The sequence below is a fragment of the Mollisia scopiformis genome, assembly GCF_001500285.1.
Source record: "Mollisia scopiformis unplaced genomic scaffold LY89scaffold_42, whole genome shotgun sequence".
Lineage (NCBI taxonomy): Eukaryota > Fungi > Ascomycota > Leotiomycetes > Helotiales > Mollisiaceae > Mollisia > Mollisia scopiformis.
Window position 1 is genome coordinate 155,842 of NW_017263622.1, and position 14,225 is coordinate 170,066.

A 14,225-nucleotide genomic window follows, 5' to 3' on the forward strand; every position below is an offset into this window, starting at 1 on the left:
CAACACGAATAAATTGAGTGGTGGAAAGTATCCACACGTCTATCACTTTGAGGGGAAAGCCATAGGCGAAGAATATGGCAGGTCGACCTATCCAAAGTTCTGGGAGGAGAAGACAAGCGTCTTTTATGCGGGGTACTATTTGGAAAATTACTTTGGGCCTCAGGGTGCTTCATTTAGACCTACATTGGTACGTCCAGCGGCTTGCGTCTATTTCCATTCCCTTTGTCATGCTAGACCTTGCACTCACCGGCTCCTAGAACAAAGCTAAAGACACTCTCATCTTGTACATGGCAGATCCTATAGCCTCCAGCCCTCTGCCTTACTACTCTGCCGTCGATGACACGGGTCGCCTCGTGCATGCCTTACTTCGTGCTTCCCCGGGCAAGAAGCTCATTGGTGTCAACGAGTGGCTCAGTCTCCGCGACTTTGCCAAAGTCTTGGGCCAGTCGTTGAAGAAAGGGGTCAAATTTGTTGACAGTAATCCGGACTTTACGATGGGAGACCCGGATCTTGAAGAGGATTTTGCGGATATGGTAGGGTGGCTTGTGGAGTTCGGGTATGATGGAGGGAAGGTGGACAAGAGTGTTGTGCAGCCGGCTGAATTAGGAGTCACACTGGACTTGCTGTCTGTAAAGGAGTGGTGCGCAAAGCAGGATTGGGAGAAAGTTCTGGAGGTTGAAGGTTAACTTTTCCGTTTTTACATGAAAAGAATGTGTACTATGTTACAAATGCATCCTATTAGGATCGAGCATCGACACACCTCAAGACTTGATGTTTCAGTATGACTTGTCAAGCTCTGCATGGGGTGTACAACAGAGCGTCATAGAACTCAAATCCACGTGTGCATCGTAAAGCCATCCCTCTCGAGCAACTCCCCAACTCCTAAACATGGAAGTCCTTGCAAGGGAAATGGCGAGAATAAGAACGGTTCTCCTTCAGAATCGGACCCAATACTGTGCACCCTGCCCAAAGTCGGAACGTCCGCCGAGAAATAATCCATCAGGTCACTATTCGGGCTTTCGTTCTGAGCAAACTGAACATCAACCTCCCATCTCACGGCAAGGACGCTCAATGCTTCGATAGCTCTCAATGCAAACCCATGACATGAGCCCATTGCTTCTAGATCCCGTATTCCTTGTTCGAGTTTCATCCTCGCGTCGATGTTTGAAGAATCCATCTTGATGGCAATGAGGTGGATGATGGAGGATTGTAAAACAAAGTAGGGCACAAATGATGGAGTTAGACGAAGTGTGTATAGATCCGAATACGATTTGACAAGTCCTGTGATTGCGGATGCGGCTTGGAGGCATACTTCGAGGGGGACGATGGACGAGGACACCAGGCGGAGTTTGATGAATGGCTGGAACAAGATGAGGGTCGCCGAATGGTAGAATAGACTTTGATACGGTTATTTCAGCTTTCTCAAACTGTATCAAAAGAGGAAGACCTACTGCGCGAACAAGACTGACGGAGTGGAATTTTGTCCAAGCCGAAGACTGTCAGGGATGGTATCATACCACTCGAGATACAACTTGTACAGTTCTATTAATTTAGCGCTATTCATTCCAGAGACCGGGCTATAGAGGATGTGAAGAGCATTGTAAACTTTTTCCGAAAGTTCACAGAAAGTCCAATAAACGCTTCGTAGATTCGATGGTTGACCGAATTGGAGACCCAATGGTTCGCCTTATTGAGTCGTCAGTTAAAACTTCCTCGGGGATTCGCTGTCAATGTTTACCATAATCTGTGTAAGGGACCCATAACGATTGCTCGTCGCGGTCTATGATAGCAGGCTTTGCTGGAAGTGGGATCTGGTAAGAGGTCTGCGGAAGTGAACAGGTAACAAGCGATAGCATCCTACGGCTTATGAATTAGCATTGCACAAAATGAGGTAATAGGACGTACTTGTTTAACGAAAAAGCGCCCCAAAAAGTTGCTTCTCTGACGGGTTCATCTTCACTATCCGTTTCCACATGCAATCCCATCTCAATTGCAAGACTTATCGACTGACCGGATAGAAACACACTTTCGTTGATCCGGCCACAGCTAGCTTCACGGATTGACATCACACCTAGAGCTTGGACTGTTGTCAAAGCATGTCTTTTCTCTGTATTTATCAGCCTTGTTGCTTCTGCAAAGAATGCATCCCCAAGGTTGTTCCCGGCACGCTCAGAGAAACGACAAGCCAGGGCGAGAAGAGCGTTGACAAGCAAAGAAGAGCAGTATCTTGGGTTGCCAGTGAAGAAGTGGAGCATGAATTGCTCCTGCTTGATGGTCGCGAATATGGGGTATTCCCAGCAGAAGTATAGGGCTAGTAGATGCTCGACCAAGGTTCGATCCGATGTTACCGTTGTCCAGGTTTCGAGATAGTCTGTTGGGCTATGGTCGAGTAAGAGTTCTTGAGACGGACGTCGGCTTCCCTGTTCGTGCCGAAAAGCGCTTTCGAGCAGATTGGCTCTGGCCCATTGCTCGAGCCAGTCTTCAAACTCAAAAGGCAACTGATGTATACTCGATGTCAAGTTCCCATTCTTTGTTGCAGTGGTGGATGGGGTACTCGAAGCCTCAGGCAGTTTGGAAGCCTCAAGTCGTCTCGAAATATCTTCAACTGCTTCCCCCTTCTTTAGCATTTGCAACACGTCCCCAGCTCCGCCATCTGAAGCCAGAGCCTCGAGCATCATCTTGCTCTGTCGTTGATACTCCTGCAGACGTCTAATTTCAGACCTCATCTCGTCTTTTGTTTGTCTTGCAGGTGCCTCGTAAATGCAATCCGCAAGTTGAGAAGCACATCTTGTACATGGCTTTTGTCCATCGCACTATGAACAATGATGTTAGGGAACCACGATTAGTATAGAAGCACTTTGGGCGGATACTTACCTTGGCCCTTTTCCTACGGCATTCGGTACATGCGTCTATAGACAGATTATTAGTCAACTTTGACAGAGATCTAGGAGCCGCAGAGCTCGTGCGAAGAGTTCCGATCTTGTTTGAAACAAGGCTCCCAAGCAGGATCCCAGACTCCTCGTCTCCCAGTATAAATGCAAGACAGAGACGGAATTTGACTTACTTGGTGTTACAATGCCTGCTCCACGGCTTCTCCTTCGATAAGAAGCATCCATCACTTAATGTGCACAGACTGACTACTAGCAAGGACGATTAAGAGATTGAGAACAGGTAAATTATATCTACATGCTTATCTCGGGAACATCGAAGGTTATATTATACCCAGCCAATGAAACCGAAAAAGGAAAGAGGTCAAGGGAAAAGAAATTCACAACGACCGATGCAAAAAGTCTAACAGTTTCCATCCCGAAACTCTAATTGTTTCCATCCCGACCCTTTGCTCTCTTCCGCTCGAGAAAGAGTGATGCCATATGTTCCCATTCCCATGTCAGAGTGCCGCGTGAAAAGGGGAAAGACATCGCTGGTTGGTTTGCGGTTACGCAGGGTCTGAGCGTATCGAGACGGGACGGAGGTAAGGTCCGACCTTACTATCGTCTCACTAAGCGCTATACATGTCAGTAAAAGGATTAATTGTCTGAATTACCTTGCCGCCGGGATCTGAATTGAATGAACTGCCCCGAGTTTCTGTGCAGATGCCGACCGCAGCAAATCCCTCGCTTTTCACCAATGTAGCGATAGCTTCGTGACTTCATGGCTTGAATTGCACTCAAGCTGAGGTTCTGCGCCATTACGGTAGAGCCTCGGGGTAGTTTCTTCAATTCAGACCCCGCGGCGGGGTAGTTCGAACAATTGATCCAGTAAAAGTGGTTGCGCGGAGACGTTGGGGGCATTGATCTTCAATGCTTCCCGCTATACAGGACAGTCAAAGTAGCCGCGCGGAGATACTGGGGACATTGACCTTCATTGGTCCCCACTTAAGCTGTATTGTTTGCCACTAGGCAAAAATACATGCCGAGCTTTGTATCGAGACTGCATCAATTATCGGGAGAAGCGAAAGCTCGTATATGTTTGAGTGTCATTAATCGTACATTAACAATAGAATTACCTAGGGGGTGACCACCGTCTGATTATAATCAAGATCGCAAGCATGCGGATGCTGCAAACAGTACTTTGGCACCAGTGGAGCGGCTCCAACCCCATTTGCAACCAAATACTCTCTGAAATTCAAAATTCTTTGGGTCATCTCTGTGACTCTCTTCTCTCCGGCAGCATTTTTATTTCCGCTCCAACTCAACTCTGCCAACGCGGCAGCACGAGGCCACATCTTCCCACTGATCACAGTATCGTCGACTTGCTCGCTCCAGAGCGGCGCAGTAACACCTATTACCCGTGCCGCTTCCGCGGATGTGAGGTTGGTGGTGAAATCGTAGTCGTAGATACGTTGCCAGGTCTTGTATGGTGCACACCAAGATCCACCATTTCCTCCAAAGTTGAAATTTGCCAGCCCGTCAATAGCGTCCGGGTTGACCATCACGTCATATCGAGGATCGTTCGTTACCCAGCCGCCGAAACCGCAGTCCAGACTCCAGGAAGTTAGCACTTGGTTTCTTGTACAGATAAAGAACCGAATCTTCGGGACAAGGATAAAACTTATCCGGGAGCCCAAACATGGCTTGAGTAAAAGGAAGCGAGGAGAAGGAATAAGAAAGGGGCTTGTTACTAGAACCAATCTGAGGAAGAAACAATAACATCGTAGCCAGCTGAGGTGAGCGTTTTGATGTTGGTAAGACCACCATTCCATGTTTGCATTATGATGTCTGTGGGAACGGAATTGGCGTGCGGGGTAGCGAGATAGATATCTTCCCACATTATGAGACGACGATCCCTGGGTTTTTGGAAGATAGGTACTGCCTCGTCGACCCAGTATTGGAGGAGATCGTTATATGTTCGAGAAGCGTTGGCTGCAAACCATTCAGTCGTAATAGTGCTGAGGTTGTAGCAGCCAGTCTGAAGCTCATCGGCACCAACATGGAAGAAGTTGTCCGTGAAAACACTTGAAAGCTCCTCATACACTTTTGACACAACATCGTATGTCTTGCTGTTCAGGATCTCGAGCTGACCAGGGTTTGGTTCGACGGCAGTGTGAAGCGGCCAATCATCGTTCGACCACCACGAGTCGGCACAAGCCACGATGCTAGGGTCGACTTGCTTCCAGCCGGAAGAAGCGTGGCCTGGCATGTCTACTTCAGGAATAACCCGAACACCTCGAGCCGTGGCATATGCCAATACATTTTGTATGTCGCCATGGCTATAGATCTGATAAGATGCATATGCGTCCTTGGTCATCTCAGGGTAGGTCGACATCTGTACAGGCCAAGATTGAGCATCATCCAAGTGCCAGTGGAGAACATTAAGCTTCGACAATGCCATTCCATCGATTTGTTCATAAATCTTAGGCAGACTGATGAAGTTGCGCCCACTGTCAATCATTAGGCCTCGGTATGGGTATATTGGTGCATCTTTGATAGACACAGGCTGTTCGACCATCAACCCTCCCTTCCCATCCGATATTATGATCTGTTGCAAAGTCGTGAAGGCGTGCAAAGCTCCCCAAGGCGTCTTCGCGGTGACGCTGATCGTAGGCGAGCTGGCAGTAATATCTATTGTATAGGACTCGTCTACGCCATGTTGTAGAGCCGCATTCGAGTCCGAGATCTTGACAGAGACTCCTGTGAGCAATGTGGAGGTCGTTCGCTTCGCTTTGGCAGCTGTGGTTGGGAAGACTGCATAAGTAGCAATAGGAGCTTCTGTAGCTTGAGGTACCCATTTGAGACTGGCAATTGTACCAAACGCGCGGTTCCAGGCACTGACGACGGTCGGATTCGAAGAACCAGTCAAGACGAGATATCCTGCAACCTCTTTTGGGCCCGTTGTTCCCCAAGAAATCGAGGTGGGAGCTGGAAGAGGGTTGACCATCACAGCTTCACTCAACCCCACCAACACGCACCCTATCGTTCCCACAAGTTGATTGAGACGCATCTTGGATAGATGGAGTCTCGAGTCTCAAGTCGACAATGAGTGCAGAAGACGAAAGAGATTTCCATCGTGGGAAGCCAAGGGTTAAAAGATCAGCAGTAATAGGAGTAATAAACTCCAGCCTTCCTCCTGCGGTCAGCAGTTGCACAGGATAAACAAATTACCTTCTAAGATGTAACGTGCATGGTTGAACCCCGTTCACGACGTCACTTTGATTAGGTACCAGCATGTCTCCCAGTGAGACCCTGAGCAAGGAGCAGAGCATGCAACGTTAAGGGGCCAATCAGTGCAAGGCGGCGTTGGGTCAGATGCGGTGATGAGAAGTGAACCCAGGTAAGGGAAGGATAGGGATAGCGAGATGCACGAGCGATGTGCAGTTGGGGGAGTCGGGCCTATTAATGCTCCGGGAGGAGGGCCCACTAACGCCTATTCGTGCTGTGTTACAGCGCTTGAACAATGTTCTAAGCTTCTAATTTTACAGCTTAATATTAGCTTTCAGCTGAAGGGGGCCACTAGAAGTGCTCGATTCCAGTGGACTCCACCAAATTCAAGCTTATCTCCTCCTCCCGCCCGGGCCGCCCCTAAGGATTTGGGTGCGGCTGCCCTGAAACGTTACAACAAGCCCTCACATCCTGCCACTAGCCACGATGGTCTTCGACAAGAACCGAACACTCCAAGAACCTGCATCGATGCACGTGAGTTGATCTGGGGAGAGCCTCACATCCTGAAATTAGTGGGACTCGGTTCAGAGACCGACTGGTCTATTTCGTACTCGTATGTACAGTTCGTGAAATTGTGTAAACATCTCTGAATCCTGTCTCGTGGCTCCTCGTGGCTCAGCTCAAAAGGGGCTTTGCCAAGAAACATCGACACAGCTGATGAGATCGAGGATGAGACATTGATTCGGACGTCGTGAGTGTATCTCCTGCTATTGTATTGCCAGTGCGCATTTGGCAATACTGTATATCGTCCGACCCGATAACTGCCATTGACAATATTGTCTCGATATTTGTTGGTCTTTGCCTTGCAAAGCAAGGAGCCGATACCATGGTACAAGTCGCTTTCTTACTGTACTTTACATTCTTCTTTCGTTGTTTCGAACACAATAGGCTCTGACAGGTCCGCAGATATGTACTCTAATTGAAATGGTTTGAGAAGACGGTATCTTAAGTGAGATACCCGATCAGGATTACATTCCCATCAAATTAAGCGAGAACATTAAAATCCTTAGAGTCTCCTATTTCAACCTCCTCTCATTCGAATCTTCGTTTACAAAATTATATTAAAACTTGATCCACTTGAAATTCAGGCCTTCGAATACTTTTCTATAAAGCATTGTCAGAATGTACATAATTATTGTGCTCTTAATAAGTATTGCACATCAGACAATATTCGCGAAAACAACGTAATCCTGATCGCAGCTTAGGGGAGAGCAACCAACTAGCGGAAGCTGTAGAGTAGACGGAGTTCTAATTATGCTGCATGTAAGTCACAAATCATGAAGGCGAGACTAAGAGCTAGGGAGCTGGGAATAGAGAACTGGAAATAGGGAATAGGGCGCTGGGAATGGGGTGCTGGGAATAGCTCGGAATAGGGTGCTGGGAATAACTCGGAATAGGGCGCTGGGAATAGCTGGGAATGAGGCGCTGGGAATACCCCGCGCTGGAAATAGGGTGCTGGAAATAACTGGAATAGTGCTGGGAATATCGCGCTGGGAATAACTTTAGGGCACTGGGAATAGGGCGCTGCTTGTGACCTCCCATAAGCTGAAGACGCATAAGCACTCTCGGCACTCGATTATGAAGCACTCGAGAAGGCCGAAGAGCTGGCCATGCATTCCGTAGTCTGAGCTTTGTGGAGACCCCGAATAGTCATGAAATATCCCGCGCCGGGAATGGGCGCTGGAATAGGGAGCTGGGAGTAAAGAAGACCTTGAGTTGGCCTAAGCTAATATTCAAACATGTGGTATTTCATGACTAAGACTAGCGATACTCTCATTTTTGAGGTCAGCATCGAGTGAGTTCATCTTGAAAGCTTGAAACACTTATTTAAAAGTAACAATAGAAGCTAGTCCTTGAAAGCTTGGGGGAAATAAAATATAATCTTAATAGGAAACTGGGTGCACATGAGTATAAATTTCAAAATTGCCTTTTAACAAAAAATCTTTAATTGAGGATAGAAAGCGAGGTTTCAAGCAACTCCGACATCTCCAATAGCATCCCTCCTTTTACAGTGTTATCTATCTCGGACTTCAAATTCTCCCGCTCCTCGCGGCGTTCGAGTAACATAGAAGTCCGAAGGTGTCGTTGAATCTTTCTGAATCATGGTCTCAAATGTCTACATATTAAATTTTCACTTTGCCGCGTTACTTTTCACGATTGGCAGATAATTTATTGCGCTGCAGCACATGATTGGCTGAAGCCGCGCGAGAACCCCTTTTCTTCATTCTCTGATCACGAGATCTCGATGCGCAAAGCCCTCGCATTGGTCAGAAATGTCAATACTTCAAGTTGCATGGGCGAGCCGCATTCAATGACCAGTGCGGCTCTTCAAAGTCGCTGATTTTCTTGACTATCCGCACGCGTAAAATTTCATGTTTTGGGTTCAGGCTGTCTATGATTGCTTTATCAGGAATACTCAATGAAATGTAATCTGCTCAAATAGACCCGTCTCGCAGTGTATTCTTGCTCAAGCTTCTCCCGCAATGCTTTCTATTCTTCAATTCATTGCAAGTACTTTCCTGCAAGCCTTCCACTTCCTCACTGCTCATTCTTTCCAACAAATAAACTCCTCATCGCTACCATCTCAAACCATGAAGAACATTTTGATTCTCGGAAGCTCCTATGCGGGGATCAGTACCGCACATCGAATCCTTAAACAGTCTTCCAAAACTGGTCCAGTCAAGATAACTCTCGTATCTCCAAATACCCATTTCTACTGGACCATGGCCTCGTCTCGTGGCTTGATTCCTGGACAATTCTCCGATGATCAGATGTTTCAACCCATCTCAGCTGGCTTTAAGCAATACGTGGAAGCACAGTTTGAGTTCATTCTCGCTTCTGCCGAAAGTCTCGACGTGGACAATAAGTCTGTGGGAATCTCTGGAGGCAGAACGCTCAAGTACGACTTTCTGATTCTAGCTACTGGCTCTCACTACAAAGGTGACACCCCATTGAAAGGCTTGGGTTCAACCGAAGCAACCCAAACCGCTCTCCACGACTTCCAAGCACAGATCCAGAAAGCTCAGAAGATCGTCGTTGCTGGAGGTGGGGTAACTGGTATCGAAGTTGCAGGCGAAATAGCCTACGAATACGGGTCCAAGAAAGAAGTCATTCTGGTAAGTCAAAACCATTCCTCTTCGCCCCTTTTCACTAACACATCCCAGATCGCAAGCAACCCAACTCTCCTCCACGAAAGCCCCCCCTTCATCTCCAAATTCGCCACCAAAGAACTCCACAACCTAAACGTAACCCTCAAACTCGGCACCAAAATAACCTCCCACACCCACTCCACCCCCGACAACAAACACCACCTCCTGCTCTCCAACAACGAGAAGCTCGTCGCGGACCTATACATCCCAACCTTCGGCCTCCTCCCGAACTCCTCCTACATCCCCTCCAACTTCCTCAACGAAAACGGCTACCTGGTCGTCGATGACTTCCTCGCCGTCAAGGGCGCAAAGGATGTCTGGGCCATCGGCGACGTGTCGGCTGTTGAGCCGTCGCAGTTTATCTACGCGGATAAGCAGTCTGGGTTCCTGGCTAAGAATTTGGGACTGCTGCTTAGCGGGAAGCCGGTCTTGAAGTATAAGGTTGCTACTTCTCGTGAGTTTCACTTTCTGTTCTTCTGTGGGAGAGGGGGCCTTTGGCTAATACGGGGATGGATAGGGATTTTCGGTTTCCAGGTCGGGAAGAAGGCTGGGACGGCGCATTATGGGAATTGGGTGCAGATGCCTGGGTTTGTGATTGTGCGGGTGAGGAAGAATTTGTTTTTGGAGAAGTTTGTGGGGTTGCTTGATGGGAGTGGGTTGTGATAGGTTCTTTTGTTGGGAAAGTATGCTGGATGATTGTGCACGTTGGCTATTAAGGGGTGGATTTCTCTTTCCCTGGACTGGGTGCGGAGAATGTTATTAGGAGGATGTCTTGAAATCACAATATATGCAATCTGCTTTGGAATTGGCTCCTCTATGCTAGCTATCCTAAGAGGCAGAATCTATATCTGCACCATGATGCCTCAACTCTTTTGATATGAGCTTCGAACCTCATTTATATCTATACTCTATTACATAGCATTCCCTGAAGCTACTCATCTCCCAAGAGAAACGTTTTGTTACACCTCGTAGCAACGACCACGCCCTCCAAAGAATGCCCACTTTTTGCGCAATGCGCGAACTATGCCAAATTCGCGAAGAGCTAAGATAGGCATAAAAGCCCAGATAAAATTAGCTCGATAATATAAATCTATACAGCATTCTTAACCGTGTTCCAAAGAAAGCCTCACTGCTGTAGCCAGGGTTCCATTCGCTATGAGGAACGTTTCAATGGACAAAGTGAACAAACTCTTGTTGGCTCTGCCACATTGGACTGATAACAACCCACATCAGCGACCTTGCAGAAAACAACACTCAATGTCAAATGATTACCAAGCTGATTATCAAGCTCTCTATTTTCTATCTGCCCACCCATCTAAAATATACTCTCTATCCCCAACTCCTGAAGTGCCACCAACACCACTCACTCAGCAACACCAAACATCCTAACACTGTTCGCCCAAGCAGCCTCTGAAACCTGCTTAACAGAGATCCCCTTAATCCCAGCAATAGCCCACGCAACGTGCCCGATCATACAAGGCTCGTTTCTGCCTTTGATCATTAGACCCTCTGCCCAGCGCTCCTTCTTGACGCTTTTCCATTCTTTGAGTTCGCCGTTTTGATCTTCTTCTTCCTCTTCCTCAGCCTTAGGCTCATGTCCAGCAGGCTCCCCATCTTGCATTGCAGCTTCTCCAATTAGCTCTCCATCACCAACGTCTTTGTGAGAACCGCCTTTCGAAGCACCCCCCTTCCCATTCGCCTTCTCAGCCCTAACCTTCTTAACCCCAACCCCCATCCCCAGCAAAAAATCCGCACTAACATGACTAGCCCTCATCTCGCACCACGGCCCATCAGTCTCGACCTGCAACCTATCCAACGGCACCTCCCGCACCACCTCGCAATTCTCCGCCGTCTTCATACTACACCCATTAACGCCAATATCCCAGCCCTTCTCCACCAGATCCCACATCTCTTCTTTCGTTCCGGTGAAAGAATGCACTACTCCCTTGCGGGGAAGTCGCGAGGAGAAGGAGCTCAGGATACGGATAAAATCTGCATGCGCGGCGCGTGAGTGTAGGAAGAGCGGGAGTTGGACTTCCGTTGCTAGCGAGAGTTGGGCTTCGAAGTACTTGAGCTGTTCTTCCTTCGGACAATGCTCCAATCGGTCATAATCAAGCCCTATCTCCCCAAATGCCACAGCGTGGTTAGAAGCCTTTGCCTCCACCGCCATTGCCCGGAGCTCATCTAGTATCGTGGACGGCGAGGGTGATTTCGTGAATTGGGAACAATTGCATGGATGCACGCCTATTGTGGCGTATATTACTCTTGCTGTAGCAACTTCTCTTAGTATGATTCTCGAAAGATGAACGAGGGGCCATACGATGTTCCTTCGCAAGTTGCACTGCTTTCCGGCTTTCCTTCAGATCACTGCCTGTGACGATCAATTTCTCGCATCCGGCTTCTTTCGCGCGTTGGAGGACGCCGGAGAGGTCGTTAGGGTGGCGTTGTGTGCCGTAGTAGAGGCCTGTGAAGACGGGGTCGGTGAGGTTGATGCCTATCTACTGTGTGGGAGGTGGATTAGCTGTTGTGTACTACCTACAGAGATTGGCAGAAGGGGGAAGGGAGTATACATCTATGTAGCGGGGTTTGTAGAGTTTCTTCACTCCGTTCGTAATAGGTACAGAAGACTGAGATGCTGAAGCTGCAGCTTCAATGGTGTATTCGGTCGCCATTGTGGAAGTGCGAATACTTGGTGGGTAGCGTAGGATGCTTGAGAAGATCGATTGAGACCTTAAGAGAAGTTTGGGGATGTGCGGAGTGGGAGTCATCGAGTTTCGAGCATTTTGTGGGTAGGGTGAAGGTCCAAAGTCGTGAGTCAAGACTCGATACGAGGCTGCAAGGCTGACAAGAAGCGGGGCGGTTGCTATAAATTCGGCTTTGGTCCTACAGTATGGGGAAGAAAATACAAGTCTTAACAAGCTCCTTCCAAATCAGTACAACCGAAAAAGAGATCAGATTTCCAGATACTTGGGTCAGACAATCAATAGTAATCAATCGTTCAGCTGCTTGTCCGGGAAAGTTGCAACGCCACGAACCAACCCTGAAGTAAGTAACTGACAGAGAGATAAGACTTGACAGCAATAAAGTCGGGATTAAGGATAATGTTGATCGAAGCATCCTAGCTTTATCGCGAGAGGAAAGTTTGACCTACTCTACCACATTTTGATCTTCGGATTGTCCGAGGTTTGATGGACAATTCCAAGACTTTCCATCCCAGACGGAGAACGGACATTTTTCTCTGCTTCATTACGCAAGGGACCATGCAGGACGAATGATGAAATGCCCAGCTATTCTTCCATCGAATGCTACCAACCCTAATGCCATTGGATATCTCCCATCCCAGATGCCCTGAACGCCAGACATGATACTCATTCATACATCACAATAATAAAGGGCGAATGGAGCTTAAACCCCAGTCCCCTTGAATCCTCTTATACGTCCATCTCGTACAACACCAAGGCTCACACCCTCCTCGCCAGTCATCCATCCTGGCATCTTCTCCCCCTCCACGATACCAGCCTCTATCAAATCTCTGATCCCAGCAAAGACATGCGATCCATGCAATGTGATCCTTACATCCGGTCGCCAACCATCAGCTTGAACATCATCTTCTTCAGCTTTGTCTAATTCAATACTAATGCTGCTCCTTCTTCCTTTTCGTTTCGAATTCCGATCTCTGGCGCTGTCATCGAGATTGAGGTCCTCCTCTTCAGCAGCATCTGCTTCGGGAAATAGATCTTCAACTCGTATGTCAAGTCTTTCAATACCCTTCCCATCATCTGCCTTTGCGGTATTGCCAAATCTCCCTTGCGCAACCAATCTACGCCTCTTCACAACATCGTGGGCCTCTTCTCTCTTTCTCTTCAAACCCTTCTCCTCTTCTTTCGTGTTCGACTCAACATCGTCCAGTATGGAAGCTTCCGGCGTGGGTAATTGTGTATTAAGTGGATTATCCTTTCCATGTTTTTCCTCCGCATAGACACTCCATCCTCCACCAGCTGCACTCGTTCTCCCACCACCTCGTTTTTCTACCAGAGCCTCCAAGTTCTTAGCACTGAGACTCGTGCTTTGTAGTGTATATCTCTCCCTTGGCTTTGAGAATGCTTTCGGAATTCCCTCTAGTATCAGCCTCCTTAAGCTCTTATTATTTGATGAAGGGCCTCGTGAGCTGCTTTGTGCATTGAATGTTGCTGATACGAAGACATGGGGAGATGAGTCAGGAAATGCAACGTAGAATGTCTTGTTCGAGTCGAGGATGCTGTTCTGATTTACAGATTGGAGAGCCAACGAAGTATTGTACGGACTTTCGACGATAAATACTCGAAGTATGAGGAGAGGTAGGGTCGCATGTCGGTCTAAATTATAGTGCGCCTTAACGTCTGGGAGGACTTCTTGTTGGAGGTTTCGCAGGAAGGTTGCTGGGTGAAATCGTGGTATTGAGGGAGAAGTCTTCTCTTGGTCGTTGGTGAGGCGTGTAATCTTCAAGGCATTCCATTTCTGTGATGAAGGATGATCGTAGAGATATTGCATATCTGCCATTGCCAACTGGTAGAGAGATATTCCATCTCGCCAGTCCCCTTCAATCGCCCTATCCACCACATCTCTCTTGCCGCCTTTGCGACCCTGGAGGTCTGTATAGATTTCGCGCAACGCAGCGAGAGATGAAGCTGGTGGGTATAGATCATCGTCATTTTCGTCGTTGTCTTCGTCATCGGAGGAGAGAAGATATGGTGCAGTATTCTCTTGGTTGCGTTCATCGAGCCAGTCCAGTACCAAGGATATCATAGATTGTCGCGATAATCGAAGCAAGGTTCGATGGACTGCGGGGTGTGTTGAGGGGACGAGTTGGGTCGAGGGGAGGGCGGAAGTGGTCGGAATGGAGAGAGTCGTCATGATGCCAATGCATGTAAGTTAATTG

The 14,225-nt window shown here is 48.0% G+C and overlaps 7 protein-coding genes across 7 annotated transcripts; 3 read left to right on the forward strand and 4 right to left on the reverse strand.

Annotated features, from left to right (window-relative positions):
• The first annotated feature begins 120 nt into the window (after positions 1–120).
• On the forward strand, positions 121–712 carry LY89DRAFT_692390 (uncharacterized protein). The gene has a single exon (XM_018216530.1). It carries the CDS (start codon positions 288–290, stop codon positions 684–686), a length of 399 nt encoding a protein of 132 aa, XP_018060930.1. The 5' UTR covers positions 121–287; the 3' UTR covers positions 687–712.
• Positions 713–829: 117 nt separating this feature from the next.
• Positions 830–3,116, reverse strand: LY89DRAFT_603076 (uncharacterized protein; the record flags this gene model as incomplete). The annotated part of the gene is made up of 6 exons (XM_018210282.1): positions 830–1,397; positions 1,452–1,686; positions 1,739–1,857; positions 1,906–2,813; positions 2,875–2,909; positions 3,065–3,116. The coding sequence occupies 6 exons, from the start codon at positions 3,114–3,116 to the stop codon at positions 830–832; spliced, it is 1,917 nt and encodes a 638-aa protein (XP_018060931.1).
• An 803-nt stretch (positions 3,117–3,919) lies between these two features.
• LY89DRAFT_405958 (uncharacterized protein) lies at positions 3,920–4,559 on the forward strand. The gene has a single exon (XM_018207297.1). It carries the CDS (start codon positions 4,049–4,051, stop codon positions 4,496–4,498), a length of 450 nt encoding a protein of 149 aa, XP_018060932.1. The 5' UTR covers positions 3,920–4,048; the 3' UTR covers positions 4,499–4,559.
• LY89DRAFT_692391 (uncharacterized protein) lies at positions 4,353–6,290 on the reverse strand. The gene has a single exon (XM_018216531.1). The coding sequence runs from the start codon at positions 5,938–5,940 to the stop codon at positions 4,621–4,623; it is 1,320 nt and encodes a 439-aa protein (XP_018060933.1). The 5' UTR covers positions 5,941–6,290; the 3' UTR covers positions 4,353–4,620.
• A 2,459-nt stretch (positions 6,291–8,749) lies between these two features.
• Positions 8,750–9,970, forward strand: LY89DRAFT_743722 (nucleotide-binding domain-containing protein; the record flags this gene model as incomplete). The annotated part of the gene is made up of 3 exons (XM_018220971.1): positions 8,750–9,274; positions 9,323–9,761; positions 9,825–9,970. The coding sequence occupies 3 exons, from the start codon at positions 8,750–8,752 to the stop codon at positions 9,968–9,970; spliced, it is 1,110 nt and encodes a 369-aa protein (XP_018060934.1).
• Positions 9,971–10,670: 700 nt separating this feature from the next.
• On the reverse strand, positions 10,671–11,979 carry LY89DRAFT_603079 (deoxyribonuclease-like protein tatD; the record flags this gene model as incomplete). Its single annotated transcript, XM_018210284.1, has 4 exons — positions 10,671–10,898; positions 11,031–11,575; positions 11,628–11,805; positions 11,878–11,979. The coding sequence occupies 4 exons, from the start codon at positions 11,977–11,979 to the stop codon at positions 10,671–10,673; spliced, it is 1,053 nt and encodes a 350-aa protein (XP_018060935.1).
• A 262-nt stretch (positions 11,980–12,241) lies between these two features.
• Positions 12,242–14,200, reverse strand: LY89DRAFT_790436 (CHL4-domain-containing protein; the record flags this gene model as incomplete). The annotated part of the gene is made up of 1 exon (XM_018223368.1): positions 12,242–14,200. The coding sequence occupies one exon, from the start codon at positions 14,198–14,200 to the stop codon at positions 12,713–12,715; it is 1,488 nt and encodes a 495-aa protein (XP_018060936.1). The 3' UTR covers positions 12,242–12,712.
• Between the last annotated feature and the right edge of the window lie 25 nt (positions 14,201–14,225).